Raw genomic sequence first — 19,788 nt, 5'->3', positions numbered from 1 at the left:
GTGCCCAAAGAGCTCACGTGGTTTTTCCTCATATTAGGGTTTTCCACATAAATTTTGTGACTTTTGTTAATTGTTTTTTAGTCATTTGTTAGTTGTTTCAAATCTTAAACCCATCATTGTCTTCTCCCCCTTGGTCCAATGTTGTGATTTTTTCCTCCCTTTGGTGGGCACTCTTTAAGTTCGCGTAATGAAAGCCTCAATGTGGACTAAGAAGACTGGTATTTGAAACTGATGTATAAATCCTTTCTTGTTTTTCTTCAATGAACTCCGTAAAAACACGTTCGCATTCAGAGGTGGAAGGATCGTGCATTCCATTAGTAGATTCCTTTTATAGTCTTGCGATTTTAGGCAATTTTCAGAAAGTTGATACACCAATATCACATGTCTTAAATAACATATAAAATTTGCTTATTTTTTGAGATTTAACAAGTGTTAAAATGATAATTTCAAAAATTCAATAGTTTTTCGATAAATGTTTTAAAAATGTTGATGGTCTACAAATATGAAATGTAGTTAACTTAAAGAAAATCACAATGGTTAACTCAAAGCACAAGTTAAGGTTAATAGGAGATGTAGGTTCCAGAAGTATCATCAACATCTATAAATTTAGTGCTCATCAATGGATATCCAGAAATTCACAACTCCAAAAATGTAGACAATATTCATGAACTATCAAAACTGTCAAACCTAGACAGGAACATTAATATATCATTGGAACATATCACATAGTTATCAGGGTATCCACATTGCCCTCCTCTTCTTCCTTTTGAGAACTCTCCTCCAAAATTTGTGCAGTAGTATCTACTCCACATAGGCTAACAATGATAGGGTCCTCTACTAGCTCGTCGTCAAAATCAGTAAGCTCTATAAGTTCACCAACTAATGGAGGAATTGGTTCATGCGATACATGGTGAAAACGTTAAGTCTTTAATCCTCATGTGAATGAAACTCACTTGCTCATCCAACTTTTGTCAATGTAAAGTCATACACAATTATTACTATTGACACAATTATTTTGAAAACAGAGATTTTAGTACAATTCGATACATGTAACGAATTCAGATTGGAGTACAATTCGATACTCAGGTTCAAAGTGTTTTCATCACAATTCAATTCCTAGTATTGAATTCAGGTTCAAAGTTTTTATTTTATTTTATTTTATTTTGAAAAAAATACTTTAAACCTGATTTCGATATTAAGTATCGAATTGTGATGAAAACAAGGTGTTTTCATTACAATTTGATACCTATTATCGAGTCCTGTCAGAACCAAGGCTAAAAGATAGAGTGATGGAAGAAGGATATTAGTCCTGTCAGAACTTGGATTTAAGGTTCTCCATTTCTGCAACAAGGGTGAGATATTCTTCTGAGTTAATGGCAGCCATGGTTTCAGGATGGTTACAAAGGAGGATAAGAGAGAGAAAGAAAGAAAGAAAGATATATTAACGTCTTCTAAGGCCAAAATTGGCCCATGAGACAAATGGTGTACAACAAAAATGGGATATTTACCCATTCATCGAAAGTAAAAATAAAAATAAGATAAAATAGAGTTTAAGCTTAAATAGTTCTAAGAAAACAACAAACATGTTCTATATAAAAAACATGTTCTACAATGAGAATGATTCTATACTAGGCCTAATTTCATTTCCATCCAAGTCTCTCGAAGAGAAGCGGGGGGTCAAAGGGTTGCCATGATGTGGATGTGGCCCGTGGCCCCCATGTAAGAGGTACCCCAACCATAGCTTCGAGTCGGCGTAGCTCACGTTCCCTTATCTTCTTAATCTTTTCTACTCCACGTTGACTTGTGTTGAAGCCCAACATCCGAGGACGTTTGGTTGCTCTTTGTATTTCTGCTTCCTCAAGGGAGAGGCCGAGCGGCATAAGTGTATCCACATTCATCGTCTCCCCATGTTCCTGAAAAATTACACTAGGTACATGTTGATGAGTAGTAAAAGGGTTATGATTAACACTTTGTAATTTATCCTCCCTATGTTGTTTTAGCTCTAAGATATACCTACCTAGTCTCTTTACACTCGGGGTATCTAATAGTTTGGAGAGGGTGGGAGAGGGTCCTAGTATGTCTTGGTATTCCGCCCGTATCTCGGCATAAGTTGGGCACTTGCATGTGAAGTGATACTCATCCTCTATCTCTATGTGGCATAACCTACATAGCCTTTCCTCTCTAGGGACTCTATTAGCTCGACCATTCTCAATCTCAAGTTGGTGAGATGATATCCTAAGTTGTCCAATGGCCACCCTTAGTGCATTTGATAAGAAAGTATCTAGGTATCTTGGTCGTGTAATAAACCCTAACTTAGAGAAGTGCAAGAAGTGTTCCTTATAGTACACCATTTTAGATGGGAGTGGCTCTCGTGGGGTGATCCATTTGTATCGAGTGTAGATTTGCCATATGTCTTGGCGTATCACTTTATTACGATCTTCACGAGAGATTAAAGTTTGATCAGTCCCATGGTTGTACTTAAGGGGAGGTAGGTTATTAATGTCTATGCCATTTGCAAATAACCAACTCACCACAATGCTATACCAAGAGTTGGTGTCTCCAGACACATGTAAGGATCGGGATGCCTCAAAGGCTCGACGGGATATCCTATCTTGTGGTTGACTATGTATCCGATGAATAAAAGCTACCACTTGAAAGAGTGCTTCTACTAACATCGGGGGTAGGCTAAACTCCGCTCTAATAATGTCATGTGGTACTATCGATTTGCTTCGGAGTTGACGTGATAACATCACCACTAAAGGTCTCTCCAATTGCGTCCACATGAAAGATGGTAGACCTGGAGCCCATACTACTGATGCATACATGAGGGACGGGGTCACTAATGAGTCGAAAAGCCATCCCTTAGTCCGTGGCTCTTGAAAGTATGCTTGGTGGCATTGTCTCTCTAAGAGTGAGAGGGATGCATATCCTCTCGTTAGCCTATCTTTGGCTGCCTGGGTCATCGAGAATTTACCTGAGCGAGCACTAAAAGTGACTCCCAAGTATACATAAGATCCCACCACCTCAACTAGTTTATGAGAGAGGATGAGGTGACATTTACTCCTAACTCTGGACGATGTATGAAAGATAAGGACTTTAGTTTTCGCTAGATTCACTACCAGTCCTCGTTGTGTACAAAAGTCATCTAGGGCATTAAGATGCTTTTGTAGGTCGTGTTCCGACTCCGAGAGCAAGACAATGTCGTCTGCGTAGAGTAAGAGACTAACTTGCGTATCCCCAATAGCCACTCCTTTGCCTCCCTTACGAGCAATAAAATCAGTGATCTCATCAATGTAGATCCCAAAAAGAGTCGGTGATAGGGGGCAACCCTGTTTTACACCAATGGTGCTAGTGAAACAATCGGATAGGCCACCTGGGCATCTTACGCGCCCATAGACTTGCTCATATAGGGCATAAATGGCCCAAATCATGTCATTTGGTATCTCCAAGCTCTTAAGTCTATCAAACAACCTCTCCCTAGGAACTGTATCAAAGGCTTTGCGAAAGTCCACAAAGCAACAATATAGTTTCTTCTTACGAGCCTTTGTTTGGTCAATTAAGCACCTAAGTGTAAAGATGTGGTCAATAGTGGAGAAGGCTCGTCTAAAGCCAGCCTGCTCAGGTGCTCGAAGACTTAATGTTTCCATATAATCACTGAGCTCCGCTTCCATTACTGCACCATATAGTTTAGCAAGCGTATGACCTATCATAATGGTCCTATATGTATTTGGGTCCATTGGGTCCCCTCCTTTATGTATAGGGGCCACAGTGTTCATGGCCCATTGTGGTGGAAAACCCTCGGCGAGGGCGCGGTTGAAGATTAGAGTGAGAAGGGGAGCTAGGCACTCTCGAGCATATATGATGTGCTCGGCTCGCAATCCTGTGTGGTCCATGGATTTCCTATGTTGTAATTTTTTTATGACCTTCGTGACCCTAGAGGTCGTGAAAAGTGTCCCCATGGTAGGTCGAGGTGTGGAGGGCATTGGAATGGGTGGTTGGTTCGGGACATGGTAGAGTCTCTCGGTATATGTGTGCCAAATATTGGGATCCTCGATGGGTGTTTGTGGTCTCGGTTCCCGTAGTCTCTTCCATGCAAGGGCACAATCCCTACTCATGAGCATATGGTAGAGTTCCCAATATTGGGATGCTTCCCAAGCTCGTCTTTTACGACGTGTCATCTTGCGCATCTCTTTGCGAGCCTGTACTAAGGAGATAGTACCACTGAGTCGTGATACTTTAAGTTGTCTATACAACTCTCTACAATCCTCGTCATACCACTTGTTTTGTGGCATAGACCCTATTCTACTATGATTGGAGTCTTTCGTGTATGGGAAGCTACTAGTGGCGGCTGAGTGAAGGATGTGTGTGAGTTCTGTAGTGAGGTTCTCTAAAGGCAAGGAAGAATCAAACGAGGAAAGATGGGCTTGAACATGTCGAGAGTAGATGTCCGCGAGCTCATGCGTGAAATGTATTATAGTGTGATGGGTTGGTTTACTAGAGTTGGTGGTGTGGGAGGTGTCACATTTTAGCTCAAAGTATAGGAAGGTATGGTCTGCCCCAATGGGGCATGGGGCCACCCGGAAGGAGCTAACCATGTGGGTAGCTTCAGGGCGTCCTATTAGATAATCAACGGTGCTTTCCCCTCCTCCATGTGGGAAACATGTGAGCTCTTCCGAGCCCGGCCACTTGGCTAAGCCATTATATATGATCATCTGGTGTCGGCTTCCAAGTTCAAGCAGATGATGGCCAAAGCTTGTGGCATCCGCACCTTGATCCTTCGATGTACGTGTTATGCCTAAGGCTAAAGGGTCGACATTCACCATTTCTAGGTTTCTATCCATCTGAAATATTGTGCATTGTCGGGACTGGGTTCTCGCATTGAAATCTCCTACCAGGAAGACTTCCCCTTGAGAAGAATATCGGATTATGTCATCCGACAAAGGTTCGTATGGAGAAGGCCCATGTGGCGTTCCTTCATCAACTATACTCGCCTCTCCAGCCATATTGTAGCGGGACCCTTTCGGGGGGAAGTAACAAACTGCGATAAATATCACCTGATCCTTACTAGTGAGGACTTTCACCCACATAAAACGGGCTTCTGGGTCTGACTTTAGTATTTCTATCCTATTATTTATCTCTTTCCGAAATAATATCGCAACCCCCCCAGACCCTCTAGTAGTGTGTCGACGTGAGGTTTGTCTAAAGACAGATTCCCAACGAAAACCGTCAACTCGTGGCAGTCCTCGATTTGGGCTTTGATGTGTTTCTACTACAAAAAGTATATCAGATACTTTCAAAATCTCCTCTAGACGGCCAGGATGTGTCCAAAGTGCGCCGTTACAGTTCCATAAAGTGATCCTAAGTTTATTATCTGTCACATTGGCCACACGCCGTCAATTGGCGGCACGATCATTTATTATGACACGTCCGTCCCGGTAGAAAGCACGATGCCCCTCTTTACGAGCTTGTATGACTCGCGGCATACAAGTTTTACGATGCTCAATTTGCATCTTGGTCAAGTCTTCATCGAGGTAGATAGGCTCCCCGCCCAAGCCTCGAAGAATTGGTCTCTTTTTAAAAAAGGCGATTCTAGATTCTGAGTCCTTAAACTGAAGGACTAAAGCTCTTTTCCTAGTTGTGTCACGCCCTACCCTCCAGGTTTTAGTGATTGGTAGGGCTTCGTACCCTAACATTTTCCCTAATGTTTGTGCATCTTCATCCGGAGATGCCCCTTCCTTGAGCCCAGTAACTCGTACATTTAGGCGTCGAGCTTGACGCATTTTTTCTTCCTCGAGGGTAGTGTTTACAATGTTTTCATCCTTTAGTTCTTTTTTAATATTACGTTTTACTACATCAACCCACCCAGTTTTAGCTAATTCCATATCACTTTTAACCTCTTCTTTAACCTTTTTTATCTCGTCCTTAATATCCTCTAGGGAAGATATTTCACCATCTTCCCTAGATATCTCGAGGTCCTTAACTTGTTTTCGGAGGTTCACATTGTCTACCTTAAGTTTCGCTATTTCCGCAAAAAGTAGTTCTATTTCTTCCTTATCTTTTTGTTTTTCAGCTTCAATTTCTTTCGCCCATTTTTCAAATTTTACTAACCGGTTAAGGACATCTAAAAATTCTTCCTTACTTATCATTTCGTCGTGTGTTTCCTTATGGTTTCGTCGAGAAGTCATGTTGTAATTCAAAGAATAAACGAAAGAAAAAGTCAAAAATGGCAGAAAAAACTTAGCCGAGCATCGATGTCTTGCGCGCTAGGTACAAGTGTAGAAGCACATTTGTACTCTCTCGTCACGACGCCGTAGGAGGTGTAGGTGATAGCGATGGTCGACACCGATGACAACAACTACCCACAACAGCGACGGGTGACGGCGATGGCCAAGAACCGACGACGACGGCGACGGCGGCAAACGTTAGACGTCAGACGACGGCGACGGCGGCAGACGTTAAACGTCAGACGACGGCGGACGGCGACAGTCGACAGCGGCAGCAGACGGCGGCTGACAGCGGTTGCAGACGACGACGGCAGCAGACAGCAGTTGCAGACGACGGCGGCAGTCTGCAGACGTCAGCGGCAGAACAGTCGGCAGTCGGCAGACGGCAGACGGCAGACGGCGGCAGCAGACGACGACGACCGTCGACAGACAACGGCGACGACGGCAGCAGGCGACGACGGCGTCAGCAGCAGCAGCGACAACAGGCGGCGTCGTCGGCAGCAGCAGACGGCGGCGACAGCAGGCGACGCGGCTGTAGACGACGGCGGCAGCAGATGACGGCCACGTAACGGTCAGAAACGGCAGCAGAGAGAGAGAGAGAGAGAGAGAGAGAGAGAGAGAGAGAGAGAGAGATACAGAATTGGGGTGTGGGAGTCAGGGCCAAAGAGAGAGAGAGAGAGAGAGAGAGAGAGAGAGAGAGAGAGAGAGAAAGAGAAAGAGAAAGAGAATCAAACTGTCAGAACCAAGGATAAAAGATAGAGTGATGGAAGAAGGATATTAGAGAACACGAGAAGAAAGGAACGAAATACTAAGAGAAGAATGGATGTATAAGATAGAGAAAGAAAGCGAATGGATACAAGATATGTAATGAGAGTTAAAGACTGGTGTTGATTCGAATTGATTTGAGAATACGTGTATGCCCTTACTTATAGGTTCCTATAGAATAGCTTAGAGATTTCTAGAATGTTCTAGAATGTTCTAGACCTAGAATGCTCTAGGACATTCTAGAACACTCTAGAATAATCTAGAGGTTTTACAATAATCAATGTAATACAAGAAGTAGCTTTTATTGTTTCATATAACAATAAGCTATCTTAATGGTTGAGGTTTTCAAGTATGGATTACAAGGTTCGAGGTTCAAGTTCAAGTGACGCCATAATGGTCATGTGTTCATGACACTATCCCTCCTTCGAGAACGCCGAGTGGAAGTCGGCGTTAACATTGTTGGGACGGGCATGTTTGGATAGTGACAATGGAAGTCGTTGACCAGAGCTTCAGCATTACAAACATTATCAATGGGTTCCCAAGTGCGATCACTCGGAGGATAGCCAAGCCAATCAACTAGATAATAAAGCTTATTGCACACAATCTTAGAATCGAGAATAGTAGCTACCTCGTATTCGGGGCCGTCCACAAGTTGTACAGAAGGCGGTGGTGGCACGACACGATTAGGAATTAAAAAGGTGCAGTAAGGTTCCAAAAGAGAGCTATGAAAGACAGGGTGAAGCCGCATATGTCCAGGAAGGTTAAGACGAAATGTTGCATCATTAATCTGCGTCGTGATGACAAAAGGACCTAAGCGTTGATAGTCAAGCTTAGCACACGGTCGGGTAGTCTTCATGTGACGACGAAGCAACCATACACGGTCACCAACCTTAAATGGAGACTTAAGACGATGTCGATCGGCATTGGTCTTATGGTGTGCTTGCGCTTTCTGAAGATGTGAAGATAACTCGAACTGGATTTGTTGTAGTCGGTGGAGGTGATGCGCCGCACTAGGGTTTCGTGACACCTCGGGAAGATCCAATATACACCATAGAGGGTGGTTGCCAGTGCAGGCAAAGAAAGGTGTAACTTTGGTAGAAGAGTGGACCGTGTTGTTGTATGCAAACTCGGCAAGATGTACAATATTACTCCAATCATCTTGTTGATAACTAATGAAACATTGAAGATATTGCTCGAGCGTTTGATTTGTGCGCTCTGTTTGTCCGTTAGTTTGTGGATGATAAGCCGAAGAGAGTTTGCAAGAGATTTTGAGGCCTGCCCATAGGTCCTTCCAAAAGTGTGAGATAAATTGAGCACCTCAATCTCTAATAATATCATTCGGGAGACCATGATGGCGAAACACTTCACGCATAATGAGATCTGCAGTTTCTTCACTATTGATGGTCTTTACACATGGTACAAAATGTGCCATCTTGGTGAACCGATCCACTACTGTTAAAATAGTATCAAAGCCTTTGGAAGGTGGTAGATCCGTAATGAAATCCATAGAAATAGATTGCCATGGCTTGTTGGGAGGGGGTAATGGTTGTAGTAAGCCATAAGGGTGATGCCGAGGTATTTTGGCGCGACAGCAAGTGTCACAAGTGCGAACATAATCTTCGACAAATTTTTGCAAGTGAGGCCACCAAAACGAACGTTTCACACGCTCAATGGTCTTGGAAATACCAAAATGTCCAGCCAGGGGGGCATCATGACAATGTTCCAACACTTGCAGTCAGGGTGATCCGTCGGGGACGTAAAGGAGATTCTTGTAGAAGAGTAAGCCATCTTGCCACTTGAAGTCCTGATAATGTTGAGATGACCCTGGCAATGTGGAGCAAGATGGACGACTTGAACCACAGTGGGCTAAGACATCCATAGCGAAATCATCTGAATGAAGTTGTTGCCGAATAGTGTCAAGAAGGGTAGAATCAAGTGGCGTGACATAAATTGTTGTTACCTGTAGCTTTGATGGCCCGAGGAGAGTTTGCTTTTGATTGTCAAAGGCCGGATCTCCAAGTCGAAGTGCTAGATACGAACACCGAGACAAAGGATCTGCTTTCCCTTGTTGTTTTCCGGGGCGAAAAATGATCTTGAAATCGAAACGCGTTAGAAATTGGGCCCACCGAGCTTGGCGTCTATTTAATACTCGGGCTATTTGAAAATATGTGAGATTTTTGTGATCACTATAAATGATAATCTAATGAGGTGATCCTTCTAGAAAATGACGCCATTGTTCGAATGAGTCGACCACAGCTAGTAACTCCTTGTCATGCACCTCATAGTTTATCTCCGAAACAGTAAATTTTCTCGAGTGAAACGCGACTGGATGTGTCTACCTGTCCTCGCCTAGTTGCGATAGGATACTCCCCAATGCAAAGTCCAATGCATCTGCCTCAATAGTAAATGGCTTTTCAGGATCAATATGTGCTAGGATGGGTGCTGATGTGAATGCCTCTTTTAGCTGCATAAAAGCCTTGTCCGCTTTGATACTCCAAAAAAATACTTGACTTTTCTTGGTGAGTTGAGTAAGGGCAACACAATGCTTGAATAATTATGTATGAATTTGCGATAGAAGTTCGCAAATCCAATGAAACACTGGACATCCCGAACTAAGCATGGGGGTTTCCATTCCAATATTGTTTGGACTTTTGCCGGGTCCATGAAAACACCCTGGGATGAAATAGTGTATCCCAAAAATTCGACTTGTTTGCAATCAAAACTGCATTTCTCAAGTTTGGCATAAAGATCATACTTCCTTAGGCGTTCAAGTACTTGCCGCACATATATATCATGCTCCCCTTGTGTTTTAGAGTAAATCAATAGATCATCTAGGTAGATGATTAGAAAAATATCCAAGAAATCCCGGAAGATGTCATTTGCCATATGTTGGAATACTGCAGGTGCATTTGTGAGCCCGAAAGGCATGACTGTATACTCGAAATGACCATACCGAGTACGAAATGTTGTTTTCCACTCATCTCCCGGCTGAATTCAAACAAGATTATATGCACCCCTTAGATCAATTTTGGTAAAATGCTTTGCCCCACCAATGCGTTCTAAGAGATTGGAGATTAAAGGTAAAGCATACCTATTCCTTATGGTGACTTTATTTAAGCCTCGATAGTCCACGACCAAACGAAGGGAGCCATCCTTTTTCTTCCCAAAAAAGATAGGAGCACCAGCTGGAGACTTTGAATGTCGAATAAACCCATGTGCAAGATTATCCTCGATGTATTCTCGAAGAACCTCAAGCTCAGTGGGTGATAAATTGTAAATCGAACCCCACAGTGGCTCTTTTCCTGGTTGGAGATCAATAGGACAGTCGTACGGCTGATGCTTTCGAAGAACACTAGCTTTGACTTTGTCAAAAACATCAGCATAGTCTTGATATTTTTTGGGAGTTTGGATGTCTGAATTCCCTTGAGTGACATTAGAAGGTTTCACTGATACTGCAAATAAGAAAAGGTCATCCTTGCCTCCCACTTGGCACAATTGTTGCAATGTGATGGCTGAAATTTGATGAGAAGGATATGGTGCATCGATAGAACTATATACTTTAGGAGGATAATCCCGAGTTCGATTCTTGATAATGAAATTTTCTGCTAAAGGGCACCTAATTTCTCACTTCCTCCAATCAATTCTAGGGTTATGTAGCTCGAACCATGGCAAACCGAGGACAATTGGATGCTCAGGACTACGGATTATGTTAAACGAAAGTACACATCCTAAATCACCCAAGAGTATGTGTATTGGCTTAGACTCTTCAAATATCTTCCCGGAAGCTATGGGGCGTCCATCAATCACTACTACGGAAACTGGACAAAGAAGTGTATGCAAGGATATTTGGTGTTTTTGGGCAAAATCTCTATCCATGAAACAAGAATTGGCTCCAGTATCTAAGAGGGCTTGGACTTGAAGTTGACAACTAGGTGTCCTAACTTGTACTAGGGCTGAGAAGACTCTACTAACATGCTTGGAAGAAATGGAACCCACACTAGGTTGTACATATCTAGGGTTGTCCAACCAAATGGCTCCTATTTTGGCTGGACTTATTCGTTTGACTCCTCTTCTAATTGTCTTAGGACTTCAAATTTATTGGAGAAGGGTGGATTATTCATAATATTAGATTCACTAACTGCTTCTAAAATGTTGGACTCATTTTTATTGTCATAGTGAATTTGATTTACCTGACATCTCGGCCTACGAGAGCAATGAATGGCTATATGTCCTGGACCTCCGCAATATAAGCATAGATTGTTTGCTCGACGACGTTGCTTCTCTTCGTTTGACAACGGTCCTCGTCGTTGAGTCATATCGATCTCCATGGGTGCAGGACTATCCATTGGGACTGGACTACATGTTTGCCTTGGAGTTGGACCAGGGCTATACATTTGCCTTGGGGATGATTGCGCCGTTACTGATGCATAAGTTGGTGTGAATCTTGATCTTGTTATTTGTTGTTGTCGCTCACATCGACGCTCAAAAAGGCGATTATCACATCGTATTGCTCGACTAATAGCTTCTGTAAGTGACCTTGGATCCTCGGGGAAGGTAAGAAGTCTTTGACATCACTACGAAGGCCTGAACGGAATTGCTCCATTAGGGCTTGTTCATCCCAAGGAATATCGCTTGCGATGAGACGGAAATTGGCAGCATATGTCGAAGCTGGTTGATCACCTTCACAAAGTGTACGAATCTTGTTGATAACTGTTCTTGCCCCATCAGTATCTCCGAAACAAGCCTTAAATTCCTTGATAAATTCGTCGAAATTATTCAATAGAGGAGAATTGGTCTCTAGCAATGGAGCAAACCACGACAACGTTATGCCAGTCAATAAGATGCCCACTAGCCCGACTCGTGATGCATCTGTTGGATAACGCAAGGGATGCATTTGAATCACCAACCGTACTTGATTCAAGAAACCCCGGAAATGCGCCCTCGACCCATCAAATTTAGCTGGGAGGCTAATTTTGGGCTCCTTGATAAGTCCCTGACCTTCAACCCTTTGTTGTTGTAACACTACGATTGTTGACTCTAACTGTTGCACTCGTCGCATGAACTCCTCTTGTTGTTGTTGCTTCTCTATAGTAACCTTTTGTAGATCCCCAAGTAGACGTTGATTCTCTACTTCAAGAGATGTGAACTTGGATTTAAGGTTCTCCATTTCTGCAACAAGGGTGAGATATTCTTCTGAGTTAATGGCAGCCATGGTTTCAGGATGGTTACAAAGGAGGATAAGAGAGAGAGAGAGAGAGAGAGAGAGAGAGAGAGAGAGAAAGAGAAAGAGAAAGAGAATCAAACTGTCAGAACCAAGGATAAAAGATAGAGTGATGGAAGAAGGATATTAGAGAACACGAGAAGAAAGGAACGAAATACTAAGAGAAGAATGGATGTATAAGATAGAGAAAGAAAGAGAATGGATACAAGATATGTAATGAGAGTTAAAGACTGGGTTGATTCGAATTGATTTGAGAATACGTGTATGCCCTTATTTATAGGTTCCTATAGAATAGCTTAGAGATTTCTAGAATGTTCTAGAATGTTCTAGACCTAGAAGGCTCTAGAACATTCTAGAACATTCTAGAATAATCTAGAGGTTTTACAATAATCAATGTAATATAAGAAGTAGCTTTTATTGTTTCATATAACAATAAGCTATCTTAATGGTTGAGGTTTTCAAGTATGGATTACAAGGTTTGAGATTCAAGTCTAGGTGACGCCATAATGGTCATGTGTTCATGACAAGTCCAAGCATTGTTGCAAAATACATAACATAAAATACGTATTCAAAGTATTCTACAAGTATTCTAACATGTTTTTTTGAACACTTAGAATACGTATTTTATAGATAAAGTACGTTAAATACGTTAAATACTTTGAATACATGTAGAATACTCTGAATACGTTGTCGCGTTGTTACGCGCGTGTGTGGAGAACAAGGCGGGACCACTGGGGTCTTGGACCGAGGAATAGGTGAGAAAAGGGAGAGAGAGAGAGAGAGAGAGAGAGAGAGAGAGACGCTCACACACGTATAGACAAAGAAGCGCACGGGAACGCGGCCCAACAACACAGGAGACACAAGTTGAGCAGGAGGTAGAGTATAAGAACGCAAGCGTATGTATATAAATATATGTATGCAGACGACTCGAACGGTTACAGCCGATCAGGTCGGCGAGATGGATGTCGACGCCTGATCACCTATGCACACAGGGGAGCAAGATGGAGATTCTGCCGGAAGCACACGGGCGTTCCACGGAGAAGATTTGGCCTCTCGAGAGCCTACGCAAAAAAAAGCTATGGAGAACGACAGAGAAGAAGAGCTCGGTCCCAGTCTGACAGCACTTCATCCCCTCTAGCGCGCGATACCTTCTCTCCCCGTCTCCCTCTCTTTTATAGCTCAAGGAGGGAGGTCGTTTCACCCATTTACATCACATTAATTCTCTCTATAGAATATTGCTACCTAGGATTCGACTTTTGTGCCTACCTATCTACTATACAACAAGGGGTGTGCCCACGTGTGAGGGCCGGTTCACACACGCTATACACGGTTTGCGCCTGGGGACGGTTTTCTTCACGACATCCACCCCCACCTAACCGCGCATCCACCGGTATGCGCCAAAATTGGGTTCCTACTGGAGAAAACCGGTCCTTGCTTTTATTCCTCGTTTACCGATTCGTCCTCCGCCTCGGGCTGCTCGTCGTTGTTGTCCATGCCTCCTAGCTCCGGCTTGCCGTCGTGTCGTTTCTTGAACGCTTTGATCCTCTTCCCTACTACCGGTATCGCCATTCTCGTACCGTCGAGCTCCGCGAGATGGTACGTCCCATTGTCGTTGGCGCCTGTTACTACGTAAGGCCCAAACCACCTCCTCGCAAACTTCCGCGTGGCCATGTGCTGATTGTCGAGGCTGATGTTGTAGACTAGCACCCACTCACCTTCCTCGATCTTCCTTGGCCGGAGCCGGTGTGTTCGGTCGAACCGGGCTTTGTTCCTTATCCTCGCTACCCGAAGTTTCTTCGCGGCTCACTCTACGTCCTCCGGCCTCCGCTCGAGCTGTCGAATCCGCGCCGCCAACAGTTCCTCCCGGCTCATCTCATCCCTCCAGTCCACCATGGCCCACGAGGAGATCGTTCGTTCTGTTGGTATGATCGGCTTCTGTCCGAACATAAGCTCTGCCGGCATGAACCCGGTTACCGAACTGTGCATAGTCCGGTCTGCCCACAAGGCATAAGGTAGCAGTCGTGGCTAGTTCCCGACTTGGCCTCCGCACGCCCGTACTAGCGCTTTGACAACCGGCCCGTGTCCGCGCTCTACCTTCCCGTTCGCATCCGGATTGTACGCTGTGGTGAGCGAAAGTTTGACACCTAGCCGGTCGAACGGCTCTTCGGCCTCTTCTGCGTCCAACTCACCACGGTCAGCCACGATCTTCCCTACGCACCCGTATCGACATACCACGTCCTCAATCAAAAACCGGCACACGGCTGCAGTCGTCTTGTTCTGCAGGGCTCGGCCTTCAACTTGGTTCGTTAGATCCTCCCGAGCCAGCACCAGATACCACATCTGTCCTACCCCCATTGGCATCGTCACCAAATCCACCATCCATTTGAAGTGGATAGTCGGAGGGTAGGTCGGGTGAAGCTCGTCCCGGTGTTGGATCATGGAGTGCACCTGACAGCTTTCACAAGTCGTCACGAACCAATGCACGTCCCAGTATAGTCCCGGCCACCAGTACTTCCCCTTTAGCTTTTTGAACGTGGCCCACGTTCCACGGTGTCCAGCCCAAGGACTATCGTGGTACGCCGCCAGCAAATCCTCCTGTTCCTCCTTCTTCGCCACCACTCGGAGCGGGATGTCGTTCCTCTTCTTCAGATGCTTCCATATGTACCCGTCCCAGAGAAAGAATCAGTAAGCTTTCTTCCGAATTCGGTTGGCCTCATCCTTTGTCCATGCCACGTCCCGTGTCATTGTTTTCAGGAACCCGCCGATCTGCAGCCACTCCCCGTTGTACTTGCTCTCGTCGAAATTGTTAAGCGTTGGAGTGCATTCCCTGGTTGTTACGTAAGCCGCCTCGAAGAAGTCCACGCCGACTTCCTTGTCCTCCGAAACCATGCCGCCCTCGTTTTCGAACCTCACCCTTGAAAGCATGTCGGTCATGGCATTGTCTTTCCCGGAAATGTGTCGTATTTCCGGATTTAGGGACTTGATGTACGCTATCCACCTGAGCATTGCCAGGTCCGGCGTCGCGCATCCGGAAACCATGCCAAGAATTGGCAGGCAGTCCGTCTCGATAATTACCTCTATCCCGATCAGGTAGTCTTTATCGGCCTTTACCGCCGAAACAATACCCCAAAGCTCGTGTTTAACCTGGGCGTATCCTCGTTGTCGCTCGCTGAGGACCTTCGTGTCGTACCGGATCGGGAAACGCATGCCGTCCTCGTCCTCTTGGTTGACGAACCACCTGATCCCAGTCGGACTCGTGTCTACCATTACGTAAAGGTGAGTGTCCTTTCCGTAGACAGCCTTTCGGAGCGCCGGAGCTGCGGCAAGTGCTTCCTTCATCTTTCGGACAGACTCCGTATGCTCGTCTCTCCACTTGAATTTTCGCCCCTTTTTCAGCAACCCATATAACGGCTCCGCGACGTGGGCGTAATGTGGGATCCATATGTGGTAGAACGCGCATGCTCCCAAGAACCTCCGAACCCCCGTGACCGAGCTACAGTCGTGCTTCATCGCGGAGATGGCTTCTACCTTAGCCGGAATCGGTTTCCGGCCGTACGACCCACATAGGTGTCCGATGACCATGATCTTTGATTGCCCGAAGGCCGATTTTTCCCCGGAGAAGGTGAGCCTCGTGCCCTCTAACCTCTGCAGTGCCTTCTCGCAGTCATCGATGTGTGTCGCCACAAATTTCCGGCACCCGTCCGGTCCAATCGTCTCGTCCTTTTCCTCCACCGGGCATCCCTTGATTGGGACGTCGTCCAAAAACGGCATGGTGATGTCCGGGATACAATCCCTCAGCACCTTGTTCATTGTGTTCACCTCGTCTATTGTCGGTCCGATTCCTGCGTTTCGAATGGTCACCTTGTTGACCGGTTGCAGGTCTTGAATAAAGCGCAGCGTGCCGTTCTTCTTTGGCACAGTAAACCACCGATTCGAGGATGCCCATCTCGACCTTCTGCTTTAACAGCTCCATCAGCTTCGGGATGTGAGCTCTGGGTACTGGAATCGGTTTGAGACTCCACGGCATATGCGGTACTGTGAATATCACCATCGGTTCCACGACTGTCGGGTCTACGCACTCGATCTCCTCCGGTGAGAATGCGAAAGCCTTCCCGTGCCTTCCGAGCATTCCCCGAAACTGGTCCTCTTCCGCCTGCAGTAGGAAGCCGCCCCCACCGATTTTGAGCTCACGTAGCGTTATGTCGGTGAACATGTGTCCTATGCGGGCCGGATTTCGTAAACTCGGGTCCGACGCAACCCCCTTTATTCGCAACTCACTGCCCTCCGGCAAGGGAGCCGCGACTGGCCTCACCTTCTGGTCCACAGTCTTGTACCTCGTGTCCACCCGGGCCGTCCGATCCGACTCGAGCCCTCTACTGAAGTCCGCGATGACTTCGTACATCCTTTCCGAACATACCGGAATCGTCTGGTCCTCTTTAAGGACTCCTCCGACTACCTCTCGCAGCTCCCCCAAGGTATCGTCGAAAGAGACTACCTCCACGGCTCCGTTGATTTCCTCTCCAGGGCCGAGGATACCACATGCTCGAAGTCGCTCCTCCGCCCTTTTCTTCTTCCGGCCAACGATGTCGACCATCGTACACCCTCCCTTGTCGGAGAACCAAAATTTCCTACTTATAGTACAGGTCTTCTTCGCTATCGTACACTTGTGGGGTTTTCCCGGAGTGTCCGGACTATCGCGGCCCCACGCCTTGATAGCCCTCTCTAAAAATCCTCTCGGCTTTCGCCCCCAAGGGTCTCGTGGTTCCGCTCATGGTTCGGTCTCATCGTCAAGAACTGGACCAAGTGACGCCCATCCTGGCTCTTGACCCTTGCATAGGCCGAGCCGTTGTCCAACACCTTGGTCTCCATCCGTGCTGCCGTGATGTACGGTTCTCCTAGTATAACCAGATGTGAGGACGTCTCTTGCACGAAGAAGTGCTGGTCAATCTCGACATCGCCGATCTTTACTCGTACATTCGGGCAGGCTCCATGCAGTTCTTCGGTGGCACGCGTCACTACCCGTATTTTCCACCCGTGCTTGGTGTTGATCGGCCATTTCCCCTTCTTGTAGAAGTCCATGGACATCAAATTGATTTCTGAACCGTGGTCCACCAACGCCACCACCGGTTCATGAACATCTCTGATCTTCACGGGGGTCTTCGTGGTCGCTCTGGCCTAGTGCGGCCTCGAATAGTGGCTCTCCGCCAACTCGTCTTCCAGCGCCATGTCCTCTATGTGCGTCGTCCGCACCTCCACCGGCTTTTCCGGTTCTGTCTCCGTCGACAGCCTCTTCCTCTTCACCAAGTCTACGATGGAGTCGTGGAACTCCTTCTTGGCGATCCCGAGCACTTCCCTCAGCCACAGTTCCACCTTGCTGTCGAGGATTCGTTCCTCCAGGACCTTTCGTAGGTCCGTGGATCTTTCGATTTCTGTGCCTAGCCGGTACCCGCCCCTCTTGGGATTATCCTGGGCGCCGGTTACACTGGCCTCATTCCGCCTTTGCCCGAATCGAGTTTCATATCGTTGCGAGGGCCCGGCCCCTCCGGTTTTTGCTACCCGCTTGTCCTCCACCAGAGCCTCGTAGTTTTGACAAGCGGCTTCGACGAAACCCGTCTTTTCTTCCACCGGGTCACTCCACCCGGTTACCTCTCGGACCCGTTTTTCCGCGCAGTCCACCTCTTCTTTCCTTAGTTGTGCGCCGGCTAGGCCTTCTAGCATCGTCGGCCAGAACCCGGCTTTGTTCGTCTTCGGGGCCTCGCCACCTCCGACCCGAATACCAGCTGACGTCGAGTAGTGGACGGTCTCCACATGACGAGCCGCCACCTCCTCCATCAGCCTTTTCATACCTCCTCGCTCGACGTTCAGGTTTAGGGACCTTCGGGTCTCGCTGGCGTGCACCCGACCGTTCCACAGGTACACCACGTTGCTTCTCATCGCCTCGGCGAAGTCCCCGCAATCCTTTCGGATGTGGCCAACCGCATCACACCACATGCACCTATTTCCAGCCAGAGGTCGTCGGTCACGGGCCTGTTCACCACCATCCCTACGTGCCTGGGCGATCTGGAGATCCTTTACCATCCGCGTCAGTTCCTCCAAAGCTGCTCCCTCGGACGAGCCCTTGACAATGCTGGTCGAAGCCGATCCGGTCTCGAGCCAATCTCGGGTCTCTTCCCTTCGCGTTGGTGGTGTTGGCTCGAGCTTCCTTGCTTCGACAAAGCCCGCCCTTGTCGATCCTTTGTCAACCCATTCCCGTCGTTTGTCGAAACGGCCACAGACCCTCTTCACCACGGCCCAGTCGGCCGTCAGCCCGTCATCAGTCTCCAATAGGAGGCCTACTTGCTCCCGATCCCGCTCGTCAACTGACTTAACAAACAATAGGACACGACTTGTGTCCAGAATGGTCCGGTCAAGCACCGAGAGGCGCGCGAAGCATTCCTCAAACTCTCGGAGGAGCACCGACGCGTTCCTTCCTTTATCGGGGGTCTCCACCCACTCCATGAAGTCCCGCTTCGAAAGTCGAAGCGCATCTTCAAGCCCGTATTTTTTGAGGAGCCGACCTTCGAACTCCTCCCAAGTTCGGCTCTCGGCCCGTACCTCGAGCACCTCCGTATGGATGCCCGGCATCGCCACTCGAGGGAATCCGGCTAGACGCCTCTCTTTCGGAATGTCCCTCATTACCATCTCAGCCCGGTAGGACGCCAAGTAGCTCGTGGCATCCTTCCCACTAAACCAGCCGATCGTACTGACAACCGCCTTGATAGCCCTATCAAGGGCGTTGGTGCCTTTGCGTGCACTCACTATACGGTCCACAGCCGAAGCCATGGCTTCTACGAGGTCCGGCCCCCTCATCTTCTACTCCTTTGCCGCCTGTTCACGTCAGGTTCACCAAAAGAGATGTTGCGTTGTTACGTGCGTGCGTGGAGAACAAGGCGGGACCACTGGGGTCTTGGACCGAGGAATAGGTGAGAAAAGGGAGAGAGAGAGAGAGAGAGACGCTCACACACGTATAGACAAAGAAGCGCACGGGAACGCGACCCAACAACACAGGAGACACAAGTTGAGCAGGAGGTAGAGTATAAGAACGCAAGCGTATGTATATAAATATATGTATGCAGACGACTCGAACGGTTACAGCCGATCAGGTCGGCGAGATGGATGTTGACGCCTGATCACCTATGCACACAAGGGAGCAAGATGGAGATTCTGCCGGAAGCACACGGGCGTTCCACGGAGAAGATTTGGCCTCTCGAGAGCCTACGCAAAAAAAAGCTATGGAGAACGACAGAGAAGAAGAGCTCGGTCCCAGTCTGACAGCACTTCATCCCCTCTAGCGCGCGATACCTTCTCTCCCCGTCTCCCTCTCTTTTATAGCTCAAGGAGGGAGGTCGTTTCACCCATTTACATCACATTAATTCTCTCTATAGAATATTGCTACCTAGGATTCGACTTTTGTGCCTACCTATCTACTATACAACAAGGGGCATGCCCACGTGTGAGGGCCGGTTCACACACGCTATACACGGTTTGCGCCTGGGGACGGTTTTCTTCACGACAACGTGTAGAATACTTAGAATACGT

At 47.0% G+C, this 19,788-nt stretch overlaps 1 protein-coding gene across 1 annotated transcript; it reads right to left on the bottom strand.

Moving 5' to 3' along the window:
- Positions 1-5,393: 5,393 nt before the first annotated feature.
- LOC147860759 (uncharacterized) lies at positions 5,394-6,146 on the bottom strand. Its single transcript, XM_087323867.1, has one exon. The coding sequence runs from the start codon at positions 6,144-6,146 to the stop codon at positions 5,394-5,396; it is 753 nt and encodes a 250-aa protein (XP_087179993.1).
- Positions 6,147-19,788: the final 13,642 nt, after the last annotated feature.

This window comes from Azolla caroliniana, unplaced genomic scaffold (assembly GCF_043228905.1).
Source record: "Azolla caroliniana isolate FFs.n. ecotype wild unplaced genomic scaffold, voAzoCaro1.0.p SCAF_8, whole genome shotgun sequence".
Classification (NCBI taxonomy): Eukaryota; Viridiplantae; Streptophyta; class Polypodiopsida; order Salviniales; family Salviniaceae; genus Azolla; species Azolla caroliniana.
Note: the sequence above shows the minus strand (reverse complement) of the source record. Positions and strands in the feature narration are given on the sequence as shown.

Bases quoted from the DNA above. Each gene is read 5' to 3' on its own strand.
- LOC147860759 (XM_087323867.1), bottom strand. From the start codon at position 6,146: ATGATAAGTAAGGAAGAATTTTTAGATGTCCTTAACCGGTTAGTAAAA.